Source organism: Platalea leucorodia, assembly GCF_965183815.1.
Source record: "Platalea leucorodia genome assembly, chromosome: 7".
Classification (NCBI taxonomy): domain Eukaryota; kingdom Metazoa; phylum Chordata; class Aves; order Pelecaniformes; family Threskiornithidae; genus Platalea; species Platalea leucorodia.
This window is the reverse complement of record NC_138829.1, coordinates 27,137,288-27,163,995: the sequence shown is the minus strand read 5'-3', so window position 1 is coordinate 27,163,995 and position 26,708 is coordinate 27,137,288. Positions and strand designations below refer to the sequence as shown.

Genomic DNA, 26,708 nt, shown 5'->3' with positions numbered 1-26,708 from the left:
TGTGAATTTCTCAGTTCCTCTTTTGGTTGCTTGCTTCTCACAGATTTCTGTTCTTTACAACTAACTTTCTCCCCTTTTTCTCATAAGGTTACCTTTACTTTCTGTAACCCTGGCTATTTTTTTGAATGCCCCATGGCTTCTGTGAATCAAATTAAATTGCTAACATGTAACTTACGCTTTCTTTCCAGCTTGGTGACATCTGCTTTGATTTACAGTTTTCCTTCACTTTTAAAAGTAGGCAGTTTTACAGTCATTGCTATTTCACTGGTGCGCACTTTAAGCTGCGTATTCTTATGTGATTTAAATGATTATATCTTAATTAGTGCCAGAGTTCTGTGAAAGTTTTTCTTTATCAGATGAAACTGAATAGGCTTGCCCTGCTTGGATTGTAACAGTAAGTTCAAGGAAGAGTCGACTAGAAACTTCAGGGTTGAATTTTACTGTTAGACGTCTGAGATACAGTGCATGTCGTTCAGGCTGGAATAATGCTAACAGAGCTTCCTCCGGTATTTTATATGGGCATCTGAGGAGTCGGGCTTCTTGCCCTCTGTTATGATTTCTGTGCCATATAGCACGTACCTGTTCAGACTGCAGTAGCTTTATCTGATAACACGTCAGTCTCTGAGCGTGTAGGATGATAATGTCAAAGGAGACCTTTGACAACTGAAATAGTTAATGCTATTTTTGATAATGCCGGCTCCCTCCTCCTTGTCTGGGGGTTCAGTTACTTCTTTCTGAATAAGGTAACTGTTGATGTGTCCAGCCGTGTGTCTGATTCCTCTAGCTTCGGTAGTACCTAATACATTTAGTTCCTACTCAGACAAGATAAGTTGCTTGGTTTTGGTGTTGTTTTACCTTTGTAGTTTAAAAAGACTTCTGTTTGGCAGATATTTTGCAACTTTGTAACTTTTTTTTAACCAAATGGATAAGTGAGCACCTTGCTTTTTTAAAGACGTATTTCTGACTGCTGGCTGCATGATTTCCTGTACTTTCATTTTCCTTTTACTAAGATGCAGGCCATTAAACTGCCAGTAAAAGATGGGCTCTCTTCCATAAATCAGAATTTCTTATTTGCACCATTTAATTTGCTGGTGACTTACACTGAAGATCTTTCTTGTGGATCAGAAAGGATCTCCGAGGTGATCATGGGGAATCCCTTCTTCAGCTCTCCTCCTAGCGTGCTAGTAGGTGGATTCTTGCTCACTTATGTCCGTTCGTTGCAGAATATTCTTCCCTGCCTTAGCACAGAATTCACCTAAAGGATAGCCTTCCTTGAATGAAGCAGGATTTTTGTAGCTTTTTTTTTTTTTTTATTTATTTTTACTCTCCTCTTAAAGGATAGGCTATCCTTAGGTCTCTGGTTTGTGTATTTATTCTTTGCTACAAGGTGGTTCTGGAGTTCTCCAGCAGCTTCCAGGCTCAGGATGTGGTATCAATAATAATAAAATCTTTTAAAAATAAATTATTTCTTAATGCCTCTTCTGAGGTCTCAGCTTGTGTTTCCTTGCCTCCTTTTTGAGCTATGTAAAATTCTACCTCATCCTCTTGCTTGTTACTGCTTTTCTCTTTTTGCTTCAGTTCTCTCATTAGAGCTTCTATTTTCCTTCTGTTAAAGAGTTATTTTATTGGTTAGAATACATTTAAACCATTTTTAGTATTAAAAATCCTGCTTTGTGTGGATTTTGCTGTTCCTGTTAATGTGGGTATTGCAAGGTTGGGAGGAGGAACAGGGCTCAATGAACACACCTACTTTTAGTTGTTCGTGTAGTCAGGGTGACTTTGGGAGGCACAGTATCACTGCTGAATGTGAGCTGGAGCCAGCAAGTCTCATCTCTGCTGTTGGCAGAACCCTGGGAGGAAAAAAAGGGATATTGCCTTGTTACGGGCTTTTTTTGCGCTGTGTGTCCCTCCAGCTTTGCTTGGAGCAGGGTAGTGGGCGCCACAGAATGAGGAGACCCCAGCTGCTGTGGCGAGCAAGAGGGAGGTCGTTCTTATCTGGGAACCCAGTCACAGATCCTGACTCAATGTTTGTGGCCCACAAAGCAGCAAGTTTCAAAACAGTTTGTGTAAGTAACTGCAAATTTAGATACCTAGCTCTGTTTTTCCTCTGTATGACCCACTACAGCTTTCAGAGCAACTGAGTCAAAGTTGACTTTAGAAGATTTTTAAAGTCTTGGTTTCATGCCTTGTCATCTGTTTGAAAATATATATATAGAGAGAGAGAGGTGTATCTGAGAACTACATACACAGAGAAAAATGTTTTTCTTAAAAAAAAAAATCTTTTGAAAAAAGTAAAATAAAAAATTTATTTTTTTCCAAACTTTGGAACAAACCTGTGTGTAAAAGTAACAGATAGGTAGGATGGGGAAGCAGGGAAAGCACCATGTCACTGAAGGAATGTGGTTGTCCAGGGACTTTCTGAAGGCCCTGCTATTGCTTCCCTGTGAATCTCTGATATTTTTCAGGTAATACCTGCTATACTGCTTCAGAAGTCCTAAAATGTGTGTGTGTATATATATATATATACCTGGTATCACAGCCATGTTTATAAAATCTCACTGATGCCAGAGAGATTATCTGGCTGCTATGCTATCACAGTATAGCTTCGGTGATATCGCTAGTGCAAGACTTCCTGAAAAGCCTATTCTTTTTAAGCCCTGACACGTTTGTGGAGGTAATGGTGCTTTTGTGCACTGTCTGCCTTAAATATTAGAAAATGTGGGATAACTGACCCCACAGATATGAATACCGTTTGTAATTTCCCTGTCAGTGATTTTTGCTAATCTGTTCTCTTATGTTAGATTAAATTTTTATTTGGAGTTCAAGCTGTTTTGTGCTTTTCCTTCTGTAAAATTGGGAATGTAGGAATGACTATATTATCCAATGTCAAATCCTCACACTCTTTAAATGAGACAGTTACTGCCACGTGCTCAACCAAGTGTCCCTATTTATAGTCCCCCATGGTTTTATGTGCTCTGGCTTTCACTGGACTCTCGCAACTTTGCTCTTATTTTCTTTGTAACACTGATTTATTTTCCGTATATGTTCAAGCAAATTAAATACCAAGGGTACAGTGGAAGAGCTATTTGATGCTAGCTATCAAGGGCCCAAGAATTAGACCTGGATGACCTGGGAGATGTCAGGTGAACAGCAAAAAGTTGTCCATCTTGTAGCACCACAGACTGATAAAGGAAAAGTCAGCCAGGGTTTAGTCAGTCAGTGATAAGTTTTCCTTAATATGAAGAATGAGTAAATGACTAGGAGTTTTTAGCCTGGAGAGTGACAACTGGTGCAGTATGTGAAAAAGATCTGCAAAACTGATTAATGCGGAGAAAGTGTGAATAGGGAATGACACTTCACTGTTTCTCATAGTACAGGAGCCAGAGAGAATAAAATAGCGTGTCAGGACAGACACGAGGAGATACTTGCGCTGTGCATTAAAGTCAGAACTCATCGCTGCCGGAGGTTGTGGGCATGGAGTTTATCTCGCTCGATAAATGAGACAAATTATTGGAAGATAAATCCATCGAGGGTGTCTGACCACAGAGGAGTCACCAGTGGCTTGGGAATCTTGGAGATGCAGAAAGCTGGGGGAGATTATTAGGCAGGTACAGCTATGTGCTTCCCTGCTCTTAGTCTTCTATAGGCATTTGCCATCGGCACGTCAGGATGGTGGGTGGAAGAACCTTTTGTTTGACAGTGTTTGGGTTTTTTTGTTTATTTATTTTAGTAATAGGCTAGACTGCATGGTAGTTAAGCAACCACTACCAGAAATCACTAAGGTGTCCCTGTAATGGAGATACCCTTCCAGAGACAGCAAGAGATGGATGGGCACGTGAATGAGGAACAGCTACCTTGCTACCAAGTTAAGCTGTCCTTGGTTGTGAATTGTAGTCCTCTGCAGCCTCAGCAGCCTCTGAAATTTCTGGAAAATCATAAAGGAGTCCTTCTGAACTCCAAGCTATTTACAGATCGCCACTCTTTCTCAGATTGGTAGTCTTCGGTTTTTCATTTCTGTCAGATAAATGCTGTCTATCGTGATCTCTTGCCTGCAAGTTCAGCTTTTTTGTAGGTTTGGAGGGGTAAAGCAGTTCCATCTTTCTCCTTCAGCAGGATTTAACTGTAGCATGTTTTGAAACACATATACTTAGTTCTGCTTGTGATCCTTGGAGGTTACTCTTGACATGGATAATTTCAAAGATAGGGTATTCCTTCCCTGCATGGTTGAATGTGAATGCACTCACTGAGTTTGTTTTGGTTTTGGTTGTTGTTTTTTTTCTTCTTTTGTTATGCTGATTGTAGGTAAGATATGTTTAAATCAGGAGCTCCATCTTTGGTGGACTCAACTTGTATTAACTAAACTAAAAAACAGGGCATGACACTTAGGTATTGAACTTGAACTTTGTGTAAGTTGCTGAATTAGACTCAAAGTAAGGAAAGGAGGGAAGACAATGTATCCTCTTACCGAAACATCTCTTTCCTTTTCTGTAACGGATTGTCTTTTTCTAGGAGTGTCTACATGTAGTACCAATATGCAGCCTTTAGGCTCCATGCAAAACACCTGGCCTTCATACCCAAACAGGCTTATAGCAATGATGTAATTGATCAGATAAAAGCATTTCCTGACTGTCACCACTTTTTCCCTGAGTCAATCAACACAGAGGCTTTTTAAGCTCAGAAGCCTTACTTTATGTTTGTGAACATGCCCCCACTTCTTGCAGTCCAGTTGCCTAGTGCCTTTTCCAGTTGCCTAGTGCCTTTTCCAGTTGCCTAGTGCCTTTTCCAGTTGCCTAGTGCCTTTTCCAGTTGCCTAGTGCCTTTTCCAGTCAGTATCTACGCTTTTTTGCAACAAAATGTTTCAGATTCTTACCTTGGTAGGAAATCAACATATCAACAGGTATGTGTAAGTAAAGAGTGTTTGAATATTCAGGGTGTCAGTGGGGTGTCTGTCTCATGGCACCTTCTGAAATCTCTTGTTGGTCCATTTTAGTAAAAGCTGTGTGTCCACTCTCTGCAGTCTAGGAAGTTGCATGAAAAAGTGAACTGGATTCTTATGGCTTCTTGTTAGCCAAAATGAGGTTTTGGAATCTATGTAGAAGAGCAGACTCTTTCCTGAACATGAACTCTTTCCTTGTTTCCTTGGAGAAACAGACTCCCTAAAGTGTTTTGGTGGAGCTGGAGAACAGGACTGACTTTTGGAGAAGGAAGAAGGAAAAAAGGAGGATCACGTGATGTGGATCCAAATCTAGATCCCACAGCAGGAGTCTCAGTGCCAGTTACTAGAAAGATATAGCAGCGTTCTCAACATCTTGACTGCTGACAAAAGAGCAAGGAGGATGTTCGCCTTTTCTTTGTTAAAAGCTGGCACCTCTAGAAGTATAGTGGTTCTAGCACTAGTGTGTCTGTATTAGTCTGAAACAAGAAGGAAGAAAATATGTTTTGGAATTGGCTGCATTGTTCTAAATATGTTGGGCTCGGAAGAGAACATTGTAGGCTAAGTCTAGTGCTCATTATGTCCTTAAACTTAAAATGCACAGTTTATTTGCTCTTGCAAGGTGAGCTGTCCTGCATAGGGGGAAGCAGTTTGAGGTGTGTGTACTTCGGTTATTTCTGCTCTGCTTAGAATTTTCTTTGTAGAAACTCTTTTGGGTTTTTTTTTTTTTTGTTAGTTTCTACATTCCCTGCCTTGCTGAATGAATCTTCATCGTGTTTCAGTTTTGCCTGAAAGCATATTTCTCCCTTATTTTGTTATTTAGTACTGTGTTTGGCAAGGACTTTATGTGAAATAGTATACTTCATGTGCTTCAAAGCTTGAAGGCAGAGTTTTATAGCTGGACAACAAAATTATGCTCTTTGGACACTGGATTTCTGTAATATGCAGTTAGCTTAAGGATTTACTTAGCAGAGTAAGTAGACTTCTCTCAGAAAATGTCTGGGTGGTTCATTTGTGGATTAGGAGATGATCACAGAGTTTTTCAGGACCTACACAATCAACTGAAATGGTTGTTCTTGTTTTCCTTAGTAGAAAAAAATATGGAGGCTGTTTTCAGTTTACATTCATAGTAATCCTTGGTCCTTATTCAATTGTTTCAGAGAGGCGAAAAGAACGCTTACATTGTCCGTTAAGGTGTTTATATGGCCCTGTCACCACGATGTCCAAGCTGCTATGATTTCCATGTGAAACCTTGGCCTTGCTCCCAATTCTCTTTATACCCTCCTCCCACACTGTAGATCTGTTTCTTCATTTTAATGCACAGCGCTATGGTAAGAGATACTCTGCATCTGCAGAGGGACGAGGAAATCACCTTTCCTTATACTGCTCGCTGGGTGGCTTATTTACAGGCAGGATTCTTCCAGGGCAGCTCCTGTTGGAAGAGCGAGACATCAGAATGCTGGCTTGAAATTGCCATTCATACGTGATCTGTGAATTGGCTAATTTTGACATGTAGGTAGTTAAGAAATGATTACAGTCAGAGGAGTCATGACCTCAACTTTTCATCATCTCCATTGGCTTGTGCCCCAGTTTGGAAGTGAAGAAGGTATAGGAAGTTTTAATTGTACCTGTGTGATTTATCCTCAGTCAGCTCTTTAATTTCTTCTGGCTGTCTGAGGTTTCCGACACGCTGTAAATTTCTCCAACTTTTTCATTATCTGCAATTTCTTTATGACTCATGAATCGGAGTGGAGAGAGAGTGTGGATTTACAGCAGAGATAAACATGTCCATAAAGTCTGTATCTGTGTCAGTAATTGTACTGCTGTCAGTGACTGTCCTGTTTTACAGGTCTCTCTTGGGAGAGGAACACGCTTTGCTACCAGTGTCAGAGAAGTGTTCGCTTTGATTTGCATTAACTTGCCAGGAGATTAGGTTGCAATGGTGAGGATGGAAATTGAGTCTGGACCTTGGCTGCTATTGTTTTTTTTTTAAGTAAGTGGGTGTGTGGTTGAGTTACCCTCTATGTGCATAAAAAAAAAAGCAGGTCCAGACTGTTCTTAAATACAAAATCAGGGACATACAGTCTACTGATGATATCAAATGTGATACTACCCATATGCATAAATCGTGCATTCTTACCATAAAACAAATGCTGTATCTAGGTAACTGTCATATGTGGAAAAAATATTGCATGGATCCTTAGGGTGTTCTCTGTCTGCTGGTGAAGTAGAATAAATATTTCTCTAAGCTTCAAGAAATTTCTGCATCTTCGCCTTCTTCCCCCTCCCTTACTCTGAGGGGAAAGTGCTATTGTGGATTTCGATGGCGAGTACTAATACAGCGTCCTAGTCTCCAGGCATTGATGACTCTGCTTGCTGCAGAAGGAGGTGTACACTGTTGGAGTTTGAGAAAAGGGGAAAAATCTCTAGAATTCTCCTAAATATGTCAAAAGTTGAAACTTCTGCAATTTCTCTTTGCTTTTATTTTCTGTTTGATGCTTGTTGTTGATATTTGTGTATGTGGAATCTCCTTTTGTTAGATTATATAGTTTGGGGTGGATTTTTTCTTTTGTATGTGACTTACTAATTTTTTGTCACAGTAAGAAGGTAATTTTTTTCTCACAGAATTATTTTTAAATATTCAAATTTCCACCCCCAAATTTCCATTATGTCAAGTATGCATTGAGACCCCCAAATGCAGCTGATAGAATTTTTCTAAGTCTGCTGGATACCTTTTACAGAAAGGAGGTTATCATAAACAATATAAACCCTGTGATTGCGTAGATAGCTTTTGAATCATAGAAAGTCCTGAGTTGGAAGGGACCCACAAGGACCATCGAGTCCAACTCCTGTCCCTGCATAGGACAACCCCAAAATTTACACCATATGTCTGAGGGTGTTTTCCAAATGCTTCTTAAATGTTGTCAGGCTTGGCACCATGACTGCCTCCCGGGGGAGCCTGTTCCAGTGCTCCACCACCCTCTGGGTGAAGAACCTTTTCCTAATGTCCAACCTAAACCTCCCCTGGCATATCTTCCTGCCGTTCCCTCGGGTCCTATCATTGGTCGTCAGGGAGAAGAGATCAGCGCCTGCCCCTCCTCTTCCCCTCGTGAGGAAGCTGTAGACTGCAATGAGGTCTCCCCTCAGTCTCCTCTTCTCCAGGCTGAACAGACCAAGTGACTTCAGCTGCTCCTCATACAGCTTCCCCTCTAAACCCTTCACCATCTTTGTGGCTCTCCTCTGGACACTCTCTAGTAGCTTCGTATCCTTTTTGCACTGTGGTGCCCAAAACTGCTCACAGTGCTCAAGATGAGGCCACACCAGTGCAGAGTAGAGCGGGACCATGACCTCCCTCGACCAGCTAGCAATACAGTGCTGGATGCACCCCAGGACATGGTTGGCCTTCGGGGCTGCCAGGGCACACTGTTGGCTCATGTTCAACTTGCCGTCGGCCAGAACCCCCAGATCCCTCTCCACGGGGCTGCTCTCCAGCCTCTCGTTCCCCAGTCTGTAGGTACATCCAGGGTTGCCACGTCCTAGGTCCAAAATCCAGCACTTGCCCTTGTTAAACTTCATACGGTTGGGGATTGCCCAGCTCTCTAATTTGTCCAGATCTCTCTGCAGGGCCCTCTGCCCTGGAGAGTGTCAATGGCTCCTCCCAATTTTGTGTCATCAGCAAACTTTGATAACAAACCTTCAAGTCCTGCATCCAAGTCCTTTATGAAGATATTGAAGAGCACTGGCCCCAAGATGGATCCCTGCGGAACCCTGCTGGTGACTGGTTGCCAGCCCGACATAACCCCATTCGCTGTAACCCTTTGCGCCCGACCTGTCAGCCAATTGCCCACCCATTGCATTATGTGTTTATCCAGCTGGATGTGCATAGATATAGGAGTGTTAGAAATGCTAAGACGACATCTGCCATTGCATGGTTGTTAATTCTGGAGCCTGATGTTGGAAATACAGAGGGGAGCTTTTAGGGTGTTAGACAGTGTCCGTCTAGCTCTGGTAACTGAGTTTCCAAAGTTAAGTATAAGGACCACGTGCTGAGTGGCCCAATAGCTGGCAGATAACTGTGCTCTTAAAGCTGCTGTTGATCGTAATGAGTGATGCTCAGTGCAACAGCAACATTCTAAATAAAAGCTGAGTTACTATGAGATGCTTTTTACCTGGTCTTTATTGAAATGTCTGTCCTTTTTCCTTTTCTCTCATCCTCCTCCTCTCCTTATCTACATCCCCATACCTAGTTTGTGGATCTGATTTTGTTAAAACAAAGGTCACCTCTGAAAGGTACTTGAACCAGGACGCATTACGTGCTTTATTAAAACAAAACCGAAACAAAAAACAAAACAAAACAAAAAAACCCCACACAAAATATTTGTGTTATACCCTGGTATTCCTTTCTAAAAATGTCTCTCTTCTGAAAGTCCCCTTTGGCTTTCATAGTTTGTGTGATAGTAGGAAGAAATGGTGCAATAGTTTAATCCTTTCTGGAAAAGAGTTGTTGAGTTTATGTTGATAGAGTGAAGGTACTTAGTGTGATTAAGAGAAGTGAGCCTTTTCAGTGTTAGTGGGGAAGAAGAGGAAGAGATCTGATTAATCTGGAGACTAACTGACCAAACTGCTTTGAAGACTGTGAAACCATTCACCTGATGCATCACCATTAGCTTCTGCAGGATTTTTGGTGTGCTACTCAAAGCAGTAATTTGTGCTTTGTGAGGACATCTGGAATATTAGCAAGCAGTGGAACACGTTGTGCAGCCACCAGGGTGGTTGTGCAGTCTCTGTTGTAGGAGGCTTTCCAGACCTGACTGAATAAAGCTTTAAGCAACATGATCTGACCCCATAATTGACCCTACTTTGAGTAGGAGACCTCCTGAGCCCTTGTAACCCAGATCATCCAGTGATTTGATGATTCAGTGATTTAAGATCCTTTCTAGAAGTAAATTAATTCAAAGCCTGCATTCCCCGATCTCAGCTGAACACCGCACCAAACACTTGGTTCAGCTTATGACTTTTGAGCAGGAGATCTCAGGTGCAACTCCTCCCTGTGAGGTCTGAGTCTGAGGTCTGAGTATGAGGTCTGAGTCTGAGGTCTGCCTCCCTATGAGCAGCCTGATTAGGAACAAGCAACCTAAGGATTCTTGTATCGCAGTGATGGCTTTCATGCTTCTGGGGGATGATGAATGGACTTCCAAATACTTCCATCCACAGAGCTGATTATGAGTCTATGCAACTTGGACTGGGAAACCTGTTTTTCTGTGTAGGGAGATAACAGTCCATTCAGTATCATTCTTCAAGCAGAGGAAGAGAATGGTTCTCAACATACACAGAGGTTCTTGTGTGTCTTGGCTCAAATGAACAGTGAAACCACCATCATCTGTCTAGACAAGCAAGGGGTCAATGGGGCTTGACTGAAGAGCTTTTAGCCACAGAAGTAAAGGAATGGGCTGTCACATTAAAGCATTTCTACCTGCCACATGCTTGGCACAGAAAGAAACATGACTACAAACAAAATGTTCTTACATTACACTGTCAGAAGCCTATTTTTTGCTACTCTCATTCTGACAGGATAACTTGTAGACTACTGTCAGTGGAGGAATTGAGGATGGGGAAGAGTTTGATCAAGCATAAGGTTATGTGCATTTTTGCATTACTGTTTAAAACCACAAAAATGCCAAACAAATCTCAGGAGATGTTCTGGCAGGGACTCTCAAACCTTTGCAACTGGTCTGTATTTATTATTTAAAATTCTTTTGCCATCTATACCTTTATCCAATTAAAACTTTTCTACTTCTTCTGCGTTAATAGAACATTTCCTCTGTATTTACAAATATTGGAAAGATTATCCCTGTATCATGTCTGTCTGAAATGTTTTCCTGTAGATTTTGGATTCTGGCAGGAGCGAAGAGAGAATTTTCTTCCCAGTATGGGTAGCTGGACCTATTTGCAGAGCAGCAGCTGATCCCAGTGAAAAATCACACTAGAGTGTGACTTTGGAGACCTTTGTTCAGTTTCTGGCACTACCACTGTTCTGCTTGGTTGATTTATTTGCCTTCTCATGTGTCCCTATTTCCCCAACTCTAAGGTGGAATTCATGTTAATGTTCTCTTGCAAGATACTGGAAAAATCACAGATTTAAAATAAAGACATATAAAGCCTTTATCATTAAGTATCTGTGGTGGGTTGACCCAGACTGGACGCCAGGTGCCCACCAAAGCTGCTCTATCACTCCCCTCCTCAGCTGGACAGGGGAGAGAAAATATAATAAAAGGCTTGTGGGTTGAGATAAGGACAGGGAGATCACTCAGCAGTTACTGTCATGGGCAAACCAGACTCAACTCAGGGAAATTAATTTAATTTATTGCCAATTTGAAGTCAGAGTAAGATAATGAGAAATAAAACCCAAGTCTTAGAACACCTTCCCCTAACCGCTCTCTTCTACCCAGGCTCAACTTCATTCCCGAGTTCTCTACCTCCTCCCACCCCGAGCAGCGCAAGGGGACGGGGAATGGGGGTTGCGGTCAGTTCATCACATGCTGTCTCTGCTGCTCCTTCCTCCTCAGGGGCAGGGCTCCTCACACTCTTCCCCTGCTCCAGCGTGGGGTCCCTCCCACAGGAGACAGTCCTCCATGAACTTCTCCAACGTGAGTCCTTCCATGGGCTGCAGTTCTTCACAAACTGCTCCAGCCTGGGTCCCTTCCACGGGGTGCAGTCCTTCAGGAACAGACTGCTCCAGCATGGGTCCCCCGTGGGGTCACAAGCCCTGCCAGCAAACCTGCTCCAGCATGCGCTTGTGTCTCCACGGGTCCTGCCAGGAGCCTGCTCCAGCACAGGCTTCCCATGGGGCCACAGCCTCCTTCGGGCACCCACCTGCTCCAGTGTGGGGTCCTCCACAGGCTGCAGGTGGATATCTGCTCCACTGTGGACCTCCTGCCTCATCATGGTCTTCACCATGGGCTGCGGGGGAATCTCTGCTCTGATGCCTGGAGCACCTCCTCCCCCTCCTTCTTCACTGACCTTGGTGTCTGCAGAGCTGTCCCTCTCACGTATTCTTGCTCCCCTCTCCACTGCTGCTGTTCCGCCGCAGGTTTTTTTTTCACTTCTTAACTGTTACTCCCAGAGGTGCTACCATGGTCACTGATGGGCTCAGCCTTGGGCAGCAGTGGTTCCGTCTTGGAGCCGGCTGGCGTTGGCTCTGTTGGACATAGGGGAAGCTTCTAGCAGCTTCTCACAGAAGCCACCCTATAGTCCCCTGCTACCAAAACCTGGCCACGCAAACCTAATACAGTATTTTATCCTGTATGCTGTTTGTTGTTGTCCCCTGCTTGCTCCTATTATATGCCACAGGAAGGCATCATTAGAATATTGTGTATGTCACCACTAGAAGTAAAATGAGAATGTGGTGATGAAACAGATCCTAATATTAAGTGCTCTTCAGCTTGGGGCCCAAGCAAAGTAACTAAGAAAAGCAAGCCTATTCTCAGCTGTTTACAGACATTATATATACAAGAATTTCTATTTGCAAGCAGCATAAAGGCTAAAAATGATTACTATGTATCCATACTAATACCAGGGGTTATTTACCTGTTTGGTGGCACATTTACCCTGCTAGCTGAGAGGCAGTGGAGTTACGCAGTACGTAAGGATCAGCCTCACCGTTTCATTCAGCCAGCATTTCTGCTTTGAGAAAGGAAATACAATGTATTTGTCAAATAGACTGAACATATGTTGGTAGGGTATTGCTATATTCCTTTTCAGTTTTCTCTCTTTTGGATCAGGTGATAATGCAAACAGGGCTATGTGAAAAATCTCCTAGCGTTTTGTCACTTTATTGAGTGGTTTTGGTTGTTCTGAGCATGAAGTCTTCTGTAAGATCGGTAATGGACTTGCCACCTTCCCTCCTGCATCTCCAGTAAATGCAGCTCTGAACATCCCGTCTGTATAATGTTGCTAGACCAAGTCTGATAGTATCTGTCTCTTATTGCCTCATTAACTTGTGAGCATTAGAACAAGATAAAAATGCCCTGAAGCCTCTTATCTGATGATTGTTGTAACCTTCTGAGTGCCATTAGTTTAAGTTTGCAATCAAATGCTTCCCCTGAGTATAAGGAGCACTGATTAAACCTGAAGTGTCCCCAGAGGCTTTTACAGCTGTCATGGGGGTGGTGGCTGCCCCTCTCCAAAAGGAAAAGGGGGGCTGGAGGTCCCGGTGGGGCGGCCACTCTGCAGACCTCCACGTGGCTGCCCCAGCTGTTCCGCTTTGCCTAATGAATTGTTTTACAAGGAGAGGCTGGATATTGTCATCACAAGCTGCCTTCCCCAGGGACCCAAGCCAGCCCGATAATGACTAATGTTAGTGATAGTAATTGAAGTGTGATGGCTCTCCAGGGACTTGCACACGCGTAGAGCTGTCAGGCACTTGTGGCTGGTACAGTCCCATGAATACCTCAGAAATGCTTTTTAATTGCTTGACTTTCATAACTAGTTCCCATATATCTCCTGCGGAAATAGGCATTTTATGGGGGGAGGGACAAGAAGCTGAGGACTCTGCTGTGACCCTCAGTTTATACATCTAGTTCACTGCCCTGAGGTGTTTCTAATGAGGATGGCTGTGTGTTCCTGCTCCCCTCGGGTCTCGGTGTGGGTCTGCTCGGTGTCTCTGCCCAGGCGTATCCAACTGATTTCACCTGAACATACCTTTTCTTCTATGTCTAAGCCCTTTCTTCTGTGGTGCTGATGCTTGGTGCATAGAGATTGTACTTGATTATAAAGGAACACAGTAACTTTATTTCAGAATATCAAAGGATCACTGATATTAATAGTGTGGAAGTAATGATAGCTATTTGCATTTTGTCAGGTATTGAAAACTGGACATAAGGTAGAAAAAAATCTTGTAAAAAACCTAGCATATCCATATGTCCCAAAAGGACTGGAGTTTATAGCTATGAGCTTTTGGGGGTTTAGGACATAGAACTGAGCAATCTATATAGAACAAAGTGGGTTTTTTTCTGATAATTTTCCCCTTTAGAAATGCATTATTGAATATAGCAGTGGGCTTGAGAGAAAAATAGCTGGAATGGGGAATTGTACTTCTGACTTCCCGGGTAGCGGGGGGCGGGGGGGAGCATTTTTTGCTGGGTTTTGGGGTGGTTGTTTGGGGGTTTTTTGTTGGTTTGTTTGTTTGTTAAGTGCCATGTTGGGATTGGCAGATGAAGCCTGTTGGGTTAAATGAATGTTTTCTGCCAGAAATAGCATAGATCACAACATTATATCAATTCAGGAAACAACTTGTAACAGGACCATGAGAATTGCCGTGCTCAGACCCGTACTCTTTCAGTGTCTTGCCCCTTGACAGCGGACTGTGTCAGTGTGAAGAGCTACTCACCGTTCTGCACAATTACAGAGGAGCGGGCAAAGGGAGGTTTCTTGCCAACCTTCCCCAACAGCAGCTGGTGTATTCCCTGAAACATGAAGGTTCTATAGCTTTTCCTATTGAAAATGTACCTATTTCTACATTTTTATGTAGTACTTCTTCAGGATCTTGTTAAATTTAATAATATAATGTCATACGATTTTTAATTAAAGAGCTAATAACTTGAGTGCGTGAAAGCTTACAATTCCCCCCCAGCTATATCCATTAGTCTAATAATGTAAGACTTTATCTCCTTGCAAATTTTATTTTGCCTTTATTTCCTCTTACAGATTTCTTTAGACTGATTTCATTATTGTTCCTCTGGGTTTTTTATTAATTTCTATACAGTTTGTTTTCATTAAGCAAATGTAACTAATGGTTATAAAAGGACTTCTCATGTGTGAATTAATTGGATCAGGTGCGATATGGTTGTACTGGACTGAGAGCTCTTGTGGCTTACTTTGCTACTTATAAGGCTGGTCTTTTCTGAGAGTCTATAGAGTGAAAATAACAGGTCTCCTCTTTCTCAGTGCTGGAGAATGGAAGGAAGAGGAAGAATGGAGGAAGAATGAAATTCATGTTGCTGCTACTTGAGGAAGCGGTGAAGGGAGAATGGATTTATTCACAAAGCTGAGTGACCAAGAGCGGGAGCTTGGAAAAGAGATAGGAAAGGGGAGACTTTGCCAAATGGCAAACATTTTCTTCGTCCTAGTTGTTGAGGGTGCTTGGAAGTATATAGTCACCAGATGCCTACCAGTTGCATAATACTGAGAGATAAAAGGACAGACTGGCTGAAGGTAGGGCTTTTAATACTAGATCAATCATGAGACTATGCAACAGCTGTACAAGGTCAGACGATAAAACAGAAATGTGCGGGTAGGGGAAGGGAATGAACCTAATTTTTTGGTACAATATCTTATTTTTGTTTCATCTCTGTTTTTAGGTGACTCAGTTCAGCCCACTCTGAAGTCAGTGTGAAGTATCTTAGTAAATTTAGGAGAAGTTAAAATAGGTCATACTAATTTGTTCCAGCCACTTTATGGATGTAAGTGTTGAAAACTGTGTTTTGTTGCCCTTACTTGTATGTTATTCTGTAAGCGTAGGTCTGTCTGGTTTCAGGCCTAAGGGCAATCTTCTGAGAAGACTAGAATTTAAATAGAGCACTTCTCTTCAACTCTTCCAGAGCATCCTGAAAGTCCACTCTAGGAAATGGAGCTTGTAAATGAGACCCAGCCTGAGCTGTGGAAAAGAGGTACAGTTTAGAAGGTCACAGGAAAAATTTTGATCATCTGGCTAGGAAGTTTCTTTGAATTAATTTCTTGCCTGAATTCCCTTGTTTAAAAACTGTCTTTTTTAGGAAAAAAAAAATCCTGTCTCACTAAAACAAATTAATAGTGATGAAGAATTTACTACGTATCTATTGCTTCTCTATTAAAAATCCAACACTTGATTCTGATGTGAATTTGTCTGGGTGCTGAGACATTTTTAATTGTCTCTGTACAGGAGGGTTTTGCTGTGGCTTTTTGAGTTCTAGCTGGACATCAAAAAAGGGCGCTTAATGCCATTGCCAGCAGAGTAAACATACTACCTCTTCTCATCATATTCATTGCAAGTTTGTTCTTCACCTCCCCCCTCCAGTGAAGTGCTGGCTCTTAGAAATTTATTTTGGTAATAAAACATTACTTTATACTTGCCCATGAAAGCATGTTTGAAGGCTGTTTGTGGATTCTTTAAAGTGTCCAAGAGATTGTTGTTCCCTGAGCACACTGCAAACTGATATCATAATTAAGCCTGATGAATTAACACGCGGAAAGTTAAGCTCATAACTTTCAGTGGTTAACTTAGGCTCTTAAAATGTGGAGCCAAACCTGTGGTTGGTGTGCTTAAATGCTGTAACTTAACTGACAGCCATTTACACACACAGCAGAACCATTCAGTTGTCAGTCCCAAAATGTTATGTATTGATGGGTTTTGGTTCTGAGAAAATGGGTGGGTTTATTCTTTCAGAGTTTTATTCTTGCAGAAATTTTTGGTCACAATGAGGAGAGAATAAAGTTGTGTTTACTGCTTTTCACAGTTGTAAGTCTTGACAGTAAAGCTAAAGGATATAGTTCAATTATTTTCCTGTGATTTATCTTACAACTTTTGACTGTAATTGGGGAGATGGGAATAGGAAACACCATGCTGCATAAGTAGAGATTTTCAGTTCGTAATTTAATTTTGAGGACATATTTTTACTGATTGGTTACTACAGCACAAGCACAAGCATGGAGGTAATTGAAAGGCATCTAATAACTGATTAAGCAGATTTTGCTTGTGTGTTGTTTTGAGCACTGTTTTAGTGAAAGCTAGTGAAGCTTATTATAACAAAGTTCAGCAGAATATATTTTCTGTGTAGAAATTATTTTTCCTTGATAGGGCATTTCCATATGGAGAGCTTTCTGTGCTACAAAGCATACGCCCACATATTGTTTAAACTGCACAAAGCGCCAATTATTTTGGTGTCAGTATACACTGTCATGTAAAATCTGGCTTTCCAGATATTTGGTGATGTTTTACAAACATCTGTATTATAAATAATTTAAGCATCTCTTTAAGTCCTTGCATGACATCTCTGAAACCTATTGTTACATTTTAAAGCTTTCTAGGTTCAGTGGCAATTCAACAAATATTAGGTCCCATTTTCTTCAAATTAAAATGTGACTTCTGTGACTTCTCACTCTAGGTTTAATTCTACTGAACCAGGTATAATCAGGTTTGGTCAGCAGCTGGAGGGGAATTAGTGAAGAGCCCAGGTGTTGCAATAAGCCGGCACTGGTGCCCTTCTCCCAGTGGGTTGCTGAACTGTTATCCTGTGGTAGCTCTAGAGGGCTCTCTGCTGTTGGAAATGTTACATTTCCAATGAGTTATATGACAAAGGTCTTAATAACCTGTTGGTCATTAAGGAACTCATAACAGTTTTTTTGCAAATGCTAACCTCATTGTCATCAGCAAAATACAGCATATGCAATTAGAATCTAATTTTCTCCAGTGTCAATTAGAGATTCTCATTTTTATTCTGAACTGTGTTATGCTGTGTGTGTAAATGGCTGTCACTTAAGTTACAGCATTTAAGTAGCGTAGGAAATAATTTTTCTGTATGCGGTTTGCAGAGTTCCTTGTGTAAGCCACTAGAAGTATGGTGTTATCAGCAATGACTATATGTGCAAGAAAGACAGGAAATAATTATCCCAGCCTTTATTGTAACCATGCAGTTTGTTACTGTAGTAACCTTAGAAGTATAGGGGCATTGTTACGGGAGTGTTAGAAAATAAACGTATAAGATGGAGGACTAGATGAGACAGGATGAAAATATGAACAGTAATTTTCAGCAGAGTAATAGGCATTTGTCATCAAGTTACATGAAGTGGCATTTAGAAAGGAAGGAATACCTATGTAATACTTTTATTTTTTATTTCCAAACCTTTCCTTTGGGTGTTATACAGGGACATGAATCCCAGTTCTGCCTTGCTGGGTGTGCAGTATCATGCTGGGTTCGACTGGGTATTCTGTGTCAGACTTGGTTACATTAAAATGGACTTTGCAATGGTTAGTTTAAAATGAGTCAAGCATTTCAAGATCATAATGCTGTGCTCTCTGTTGTAATACTAAATTCTATTCTCTTACAGTTTTGTAGGTTTGCTTTTCCATATACATGGTTTTGTGCTGACAGTGCATTGCATAAGGGAAGCCAATGGCTTGGGAAGCTAGCTGGTGACATTTGGGGGGGCCGACATGTGGATAAGAATGCAAGGCAGCTGGGTAGGTAAGCCCTTTCGTTGGGTGTATGCGCTAACATAAGCAGCAGTGTGTAATAATTCCAGTGCTAATGCTGGTGTCTTAAACACAGCCAAGGAAGAAACATTTACTGACATGAATGACAACAGCTTGCATCTCCTGGAGCAATTGTCTTTGGTTTCAGAAAGCCAGTGCTACGTTGCTTTCACTCAGTTGTGTTTCGAAAGCTGTGAAGACTAGAAATAACTAGAAATAACATCTGTGAAGACTAGAAATAACTGCAACATGATTACAGCTTGTATTCTCCAGCACGTTTGGGCAGCATGGGCTGGATGTCTGTTATGGATGGTGCTGCAGTTTTCTGTATGATAAGGAGCTTATGTATTGAGGGAGTGAAAATAATGTTGAGTTTGATGCTCAGTGAGCTCATGTGCAAGTGCCCTGCTTTACCTGCTCCGTGGTGAGTTCTTGTGTACTCTGCAAAGCCCTCGCTTGAAATCACCATTGTGAACTTACTGCTGAAGGGGGAAAAGCTGAAGTATGGCTAGATTCAGGAAGGGAAGAGGTTGTTTTATTTTCGTTGGTAGCATTTGCAGTTCCCCAGGCAGTGAGGGCTGGAGAAACTGGCTGTTGAGTGCCACATCGTGATTAGATGTTTGGGCCTGTTGTCAAATCCTGTGATGTCTGCTGGTTGTGCCAGCATGGAATCCTCCTTATACAGTGGTGGAGAGGTGTTGAGAAATCTTTCCTGTAAATTCTGTTTTTTCCCTTCCTCTAGGAGCTACTTTTCATAGTAGAAAAATACACTGAATTACCCTTGTCTGCATGAAACACAAACTAATAACAATTAAGCTATTGATTACTTTTTCGGGCAGTGAAAAGATGCTTCATCCAGGATTCATTTCCCCATGCCATCCCTGACTTCAGATACCTGCAACACACGAGTTCTGGTCGTAGATGAATTCAAACGCTCATTCCTCCTAACATTTTGGATGTATTTATTGCATGTACTACATCTTTTCATGTCTGACCACTGTAATTTGAGAGGAAATCATATCTTTTTTATTGAAAGGTATGGGTTGTACTAGTTTAGTTGAAGTGGGGATTTTATATCAGTTATAATACACTAGTGAAATTTTTGTGTAATGAGATCTTAAGCAAATTAAAACCTTGTATGCAACTGTTGAGCTTGTGCTTGTAAATTCAGAGGGTAAACATAGGTGTAGCCAGTTGTAAACTACACAGGATTTTGGATTGTTATTTGAAATATGTTTTCAAGTAGTTGTAATTGAAGTGAAATAATTTCTGTGAGATATAATATTGTGGAGTGGCATCTGCATCCTCCATTATTTATGCTTTGACTTGTTAGTTTTGAATACTTTCCTAGTTAGTTAATAATCAGGGTATTGAAGTCACTGAACAAAATGTCTGATAACAGTGTCTCAGAATTAATGTTACAGAAATGCTCTCAATATGTTTAAACATGCTTCTGTCTATATTCCATATAGCACTGTACATTGTTAAACCCTGTCAGTTTTGAGATCTAAATAATTCAGGAAAAAAATGAATTAAAAATACCCTTTTGGCTACTGCATCTGCCTGAGGGACATCCTCCTTGTTCAGAGGATTTAAAAATACAATCCCTATGTTTACTTCCCTGTTGAGCTGTTCAGAAAAGTCACTAAACGCAGAGGGGGATACAGTGAAAGTTACTTGGCACAAATTTGTATGGAGAAGAAAAAGGAAATAAACATTTTCTATAGTCTTCCATTCCTAGTTGTTTTATGGTTAAGTAACTATGGTGGGTAAAATTCAGGTGAATATGAGTTTCAGAGATCGCTACACAGCTGAAAGGAATAAAAAGAAAGTGTTTTTCACCAGTGGTGGCCTTGAACCTTCAGAGGTCTGTATATAAGCTTTATGTTATCTGAAGCTGTATCCTAATTGCCTTAAGATGTATTAAGTGCGTGTATAAGTCTTTTCACTTCAAGGTCTGCTTTTTACCAAGTTTTCCATTTCACTGTTTAAAACAATAGAGAAGTGGCTTTTTTTTCCTGTTGTTAGCCATCTTCACTTTCTGGTAATCCAGCAGCATCACTGAGCTTCTGAGTCTTAGTTTAAAAGTACAGTGGCACTGTTTGTTGCATTTGAAAACCAGTTCAGTTGAAATTATTATAGCAAAAATAATTTAATGGTTATAACAGTCTGTAGTTTTCAAAAAGCTGAACTTTATGTGTAAATGCTTATATTAGTGTTACCTGGCAGTTGTTTTCAGCACTGTTCTGAATGTTTTATTGGAACTTTTTAAAATGCTTCTATTTTTTTTTAATTATTTTGACCCAGTCTCACCACATCACCTGCTCTGTTTAGGGAACTTTGTTTAGCCAATCCACACCCTGAGCCATCAGGATGGTAATTCTGTAGTTACGATGGGTGGCAATGCCTACTCTCTGAAGAGCTGGCTTGTGAATGCTTGTATGACGTTCTGGCCCTAAATCTATTGATCACATTAGGGTCACTGTAGTGCATTTCCCGGGCTGAAGTCGCGAAGTCCCCAGTCTCTGGGTTGCCTGCTGCTTCCCTGTTAGAATTCAGCGTGCCAGACCCACGGCACCCCTGTCTTTCATGAATGGAATTCAAAAAGACACTTACATTTCCATAAATAAATTAGGAATTCAGTGGCTTCTTCCGGCTAATCAGGGCAGGCTGATAAACCTTGCTAGCTGTTTAATAAATGAATTGTGACTGATTACCTATTAATATGGACGCCTCAGGAATTCACCCTGGGGGAAGCAGAGCAGTGAAATAGAGAGGGGCATGGCCCCCTGGGAAATCAGGGCTTCATGTTTGCAGCTTAAATATCTCTGTGAAGTATCAATAAGGAGGTAATTGAATTTTGAACACAAACATGAGCGCCGGATGGATGAAGGAGAGGGGGGCTCTGATCATCTCTTCATGCCCCTTCATACTCCCCTCCCCTTTCCCTTAGAGACCACTCTAGTGAAGATAGATGCTAAATCCATTAAATAAAGATTAGACTCTGTCGTGGTAGAAAATGGCAGCTTAGCTAGATCCCTGGGCAAATTGGGACCTTTAGCAATACAGAAAATTAAAATATACATTTTTAACAAGTGTGCTGTCGACACAGTAATAATGACTGTGTGGCTTGTGGGGTTTGCTCACCTTTCAGATCTGCTTTTGTTTGGTTATATCACTTGCTCTTGTTTTGAAACCAGCCTGCTTGGTCTCTCTGAAGCAGAGAAGACTTAGGGGAAGGTTTTTTTCCCCACCTTGCTTTCTGTCTTAGGCACTTTTTCTTGGCTCTTATGCTCGTAATAGTATAGAAGATCAGTACTCTTGTATTTGAATATGGAAATAATTAACTTCAGCTCCAGCATGCTCAGTCGCATGTCCTGAAAAGTGGCTGGAAATAGTCTAGAGGAAGCATAGGGATGATATTGGAGAGTGAAATGTAAATGTGATCAGGCTTTTTTAAAATGGGTTTTATTCTCTAAACACATGGCTTTGTTTTTTATTTACTCCAGATCAATTTTTCTGAGTTCTGCCATTAGAGGAAAGATTAGTATAGGGGTGGGCATTGTAAAATGTCAGTGTTCTTTCTTGTCATGCAATGAATTGTAGGAACGGCTGAAGTGGCCTTTAAATGGGTGACAGTCTTTCTTTATAATACTGTGCTAGACGTAGAATGCGATCAGGCCTTCACAGCTTCACATGCGCTGTCCCCTGTTGCAAAAAGTCAGCAGATCCTCCTGGGTTTTGCAGGCAGAACCTCGTCTGCCTGTACAAGTAGAGGACCAATTGCCATATTAGAGAGACTGCTCCTCTTTTTCCAAATAAGATGATCATTCTGCAGAACAAAATCCAAAATTGTTTCTGTGTAATGTTTCTTAGCAAGAAATGAGCCTAAACTAATGTGTTCCTGGGGAAAATCGGTGTTACTCCTTCTAGAATTTTTTCTCTTTAGATAGTTTTGAGAATGCAAAGAGAAAAAAAGGATTTGTGCTTTGCTGAATTATAGTGGACTGAGACAGTAGTAACATGGGGACTTCCGTCTATTCTTCCATGACATCTCCCTGATAACATGATTTCCCTCTTTTCAGACTCCTCTCAAATTTTAGCAGTTGTGCCTGGAAAACCCTTGGTGCTGCATCCTCAGCTTCAGCTGCTAAGAACTGAACTCAGCATCATCATCTTTGGTATAGGAAGAACAAAAGTAGCTATTATTAAGTGTAAGAAAAGTATTAATACACATGGGTCCATTCCAGGGACAGTAAGAGTGTACCGGGAATGCCTTGGCTTCCTTTAACTCAGAGCTGCTGCAGACACGGAAAAGGTTTTCCATCTGTTTCCCAAACTATCATCTGCTTCTACATCCCAGCAGTTTACTCACCTATCTTTTTTCAGAGGGTTTTTGGGTTGGGAATATCTGTATTCTATGCTTCTAGCAAGGAAAAAATTTTCTAAGCTAGCTCAGCCTCAAGGATTCTCTTTCATGGTGTTGGCCCAAATTGAAAATGAACAGGTACCACCCCTTACCTAAATTGCAGTAATTGATTGTGTATGTGCTGTAGCCTGTCTCCATTTAAGAAGCAGCCAGATCTCAAGCCTCCCTTGGTAAAGGTAGATTCCAGCATTGGATTTCCCTTCGGCCAAGCACGTTGATCACAGGCCCCTTCTGTCTTGGGACTTCCTGGCCTTTGTCCCCTTGCAAGGGGACAGTTCCTCTCCTGAACCCCACCCCTCTCTCTCCATTTCTCAGTCTGCTAACTATTTATAACCCATCTAGTTTCATTTAACCTTGTCTGGCCCCTTTCAAAGAAGTCACAGTGCCTTGACAGCCTATGTCCTTGTTTCTCTCATGCTGCTGGCATCCTTAGCTTTACTGTATCACCTGTCCTTCTGCCTATTTTGGTGATTTTTCTGCTCTCTTCTCCCTGCATGTAAACTTAGACTGATTTTGTAGCTCAGGAGTCTTCTTTTATGTATCCTGAATTAAAAAGGAGACTCTTGGTAGTTTGTTCTGTAGCTTCTTCTGAAAGCAGGCATGTGCCAGGAACCTCACAAGCTTATGGCTTTCCACATATTAAGGCACTTAGTGATGCAGCATTTTAATTAAATTAACCAGAATTCGTAAATTGTAGATAGACAGATTTTCCAGATCATCTCAATATGAGCTTTTAGAGTGATCAACACTCTGCTGGTGTTTAATCCATCAGACTGCCATATGGAGTGTTGAAGAACAGAATATCTGTTTATTAACAATTGTTGTTTTTTCACGTCAGCAAGTATGATTTTCGTATTTGAGGACCTGGGAGTGCAATCTGTTGCCACATCTCTTATACGAATTATATCAGCCTTGTGCCGGAGCCCATTTCATGTCTATCGCTCTTTTTTACTGAATCCAGGTGATCCAATAGGTTGTCTAAATGGCATGATAGACCAAGAGGGTCATTCCACCAGAGTCTCCGCAAGTTCTTTGGTTACAGTATCACAGGAGGAGTGTGTCCAGATGTCCTTTATGAGGAATTATATCTGTAGCATCAGTGGTTTCTGCAAACAGTTGAGACACATTTAATGAAGCTTTGCAATTTGAACAACCAGAATATAAGATATAATTCACAAAAGTCAGAAAGTTGTTCCTCATCTTCAAGATCAAGCTGACCTTTTATTCACTCTGTACTAATAAATACCTGTCCTCAAATTCTAGGATATTTTCTATGTTGGACTTCCTTAGCAATAGAAGTTACCTGTCTCTTCAAAGTAGTGGTCTGTTCCGTTTTATTGTGACACACAAGTCTGTTTCTACTCTTTTAGTTGAGTGAACACTGCCAGTTTTTGTTCTTTCCAATGGGAAAAATACTCTTCAGGCAAGAGGGAAAAACCTGCCTGTCTTGTGACTTTTTCATTGCTGTCTTCAGAAAGAAGTATTAGCCGTTCTAGGATGGGAGATGAGATGGGCCCACTGCAGAAATATGTTTTGCAGCCTAGGCATCAGGCTTTTCTCATCAAATCTAATTTAAGATATTTTCCACTGTCAGAACCCCCTGAATTCTCAGCAGGAGTAACATGCAGTCATTTTTACGCATGCGAACATTTTCATAACTATTGGCTTATTTGCTTTCTTGGATGCATTGACAGAGCACGGGGAATAAGAAGTGCTTATTAAGACAACTTTAATTTTGATCTCTGTTTAGGTAAGGTATGAAGAAGAAACTGTTGGTGTGTGTTGATGATGATAGATGGAAAACAGTGGTTTCTAACCTTTATTAGAGTTGTCCATCTTACCCAGCAAATAGCATTGAAAATGTACCTGCTGCTCTCTGTTCTTGATAAGCAGTGCCTTAACTGGAATCTGAAACCCTTCAGGCTGTACTCTTCCTTTTTCTCTGGTGCATAGCTGCAGACCACTTCCTAATGAGGGTTTTGAGTGCCCCTGCCTAGTGGGTAAAACAAAAGCCAACACATCCATGGATCAACAAGAAAGGAATTTAAGGCTGGTGTGCTGCACCCTGCAACAAAATCCATTTTCAGGATTTCAAAGTATTCCTTTAAACATTTAGTATTTGGGCAAGCCCTATTAGTAGTCTTCTCTTTCCTGACTTACGTTGTTTGTCTGTCCATCTGCTTGTCTGCCAGTCATCTTGGTATTCGTGTCATGTGGGCAAATAAGCAGTGATCTTTCAATAAGCTCGGCAGCAAAGGCAATGTTAAGCACTCATCCTTTGGAGTAGTCCCGCGGTACTCACTAGCTCAGACCCGCTGCTGGATTCCCAGAGAGGGCACAAGTTCTCAAGCCAGTGGCAGCATCTGTCCCAGTCAAGGGCATTTCTTAGGCTGGTGGCAGTGGGAGTTTGTGGGCCCTTTACTTCTGGGTCCTTGGGAGGAGGAGAGATTGTGGATGTTGATGATAATTCGAGTGGGTATCACTTAGCTTCTAATTAAATCATGAGGACAGTGGGATGTGGATGTAGTGTAATGATTCAAACAGTAACTGGCTGTGGCAACGAAGCTGAGAAGTGAAAAATGTTTACTTTGCATGAACAGAATGTCAGTTCTGTAGTACTTTATCTTTGTTTCCTGTCTTTTCTGTATTCTTTTATCTTTATTCTTTCTTTTCAGTAAATATGCTGTTTAATATCATTTCTGTACAAGCATTACTGTACTCATGCAAGGTAGTGTTTTATTACTCCTGAGCAGCCAAATAATTTGAAAGAAATGATAAAATTTATGTATATGGAACACAACTGTCATTTGGAGTTAGCATGAATGCCCACGTCAGAACTATGTAGCATGGCTGTTTGCCGCATATTGTTTATATATTGTTCCATATTGTGACTGTAAGTTAGCAACATACCCATTTCAGATTATTTAGACCAAATTGGGAGCTAATGAACATTGCTACTTTTCTAGAACCTTTTCTCCTTTTTAATTTGGGATTAAAAATGCCTTCTACCAGCCCCTTTGTTTCCTTTATATCTGAGGACCTGAGCAGATGTGGAAACTGGAGCTTTTTACTCTTTTCTCCTCCTATTCCAAACAAATTGTCTGTGATCCCTCTTTTGATGACTGTGAACGCTGCTGCTGTTCTGTCCCTCGTTTAGCCATGTGACCAACTATAGTGCTTGACTCTCCAGTAAGTCCAGGCATCCAAGCTATAATCTACATCTTCTTCCATTTTTCTATATAACACCTATGGAATAAAACCTTTCCTATCTATCCACACAGCTCTTTTCCAAATTCTTATAATATTACACCTTTTCCAGAATGTTTTACTCTGATCTTAACAAATCTTGTTCCACTTGCAAAGATGAGCTCATCCTTTTGACTGTGATCAAGATCTCCACACATTCCTCCACACACTTCAGTATTCTATCAAACCACCTTTCTTTCTCTTCATGTTTTTTTGGCGCTTTATCTAATATACTGCATCCAGTAGCAGAAAGACAACAGACACTTCCAGTCTGTCAAGAATACAAACTACTATGAGCCATTGCTGTGCTTTCTAAGAAACTGGTTTCCCTGCACACTTTGGAGGCATAATCTGTAAACATCCAGGGAGCTAGCTCATCCTCCTTCCACCTGCTGTACAGTATGTATAGAAATCTTGATAACTGTGAAGATGATGTGTTGTAAGTGTGATACTTTTCAGTGTTGTCTCATTTAACTGTGTACCTCTATTGTCTGTCTGTATTTATTTAGTGTCTCTCCTAAGCATCCTAGGGCAGAAATAACTTGTCCTGTGTTTGTACACCATGTAGCAGAGTGGGTACTTGATCAACACGAAGAACTTCCAGGCATCAAAATAATTATTCAAGATGTACATCAGCGTTGCTAGCTAGTGGTATTCATTTAAAGGTATTAGTCAAGCTAGCATCCTGGCTGCTTTCTTCTCTTTTTGTTGACACTGTTGAACATGTTGGCTTCCTCTACTTTGGCATTACATGTCTTAACAGCAGATATGTTTGGAATAAACTTTGTGGAGTATTCCTTGAAGAGCTTTGATGACATAAAACTAGTCTTTTGCAGGAGCGTTCAAGGCTTTTTCGACCGACTGCTTAAGAA

General features: G+C 41.2%; 1 protein-coding gene across 15 annotated transcripts in view; it reads left to right on the top strand.

Annotated features, from left to right (window-relative positions):
• LIN52 (lin-52 DREAM MuvB core complex component) overlaps window positions 1-26,708 on the top strand; it is a 56,330-nt gene that overhangs the window by 4,567 nt on the left and 25,055 nt on the right. For 2 of the 15 annotated variants that reach the window (XR_014228758.1, XR_014228759.1), the window contains 3 exons: window positions 14,274-14,388; window positions 14,879-15,145; window positions 15,292-15,383. The exons of 3 other annotated variants lie outside the window; for them this stretch is intronic. Coding sequence is in view for 6 of the 12 variants with exons in the window: in XM_082317579.1 (XP_082173705.1) it covers window positions 14,274-14,388; window positions 14,879-14,942 (179 nt within the window). In the remaining 6 variants the exon portion in view is untranslated. 10 more of the 15 variants (XR_014228755.1, XR_014228756.1, XR_014228754.1 and 7 more) reach the window with 10 other exon arrangements.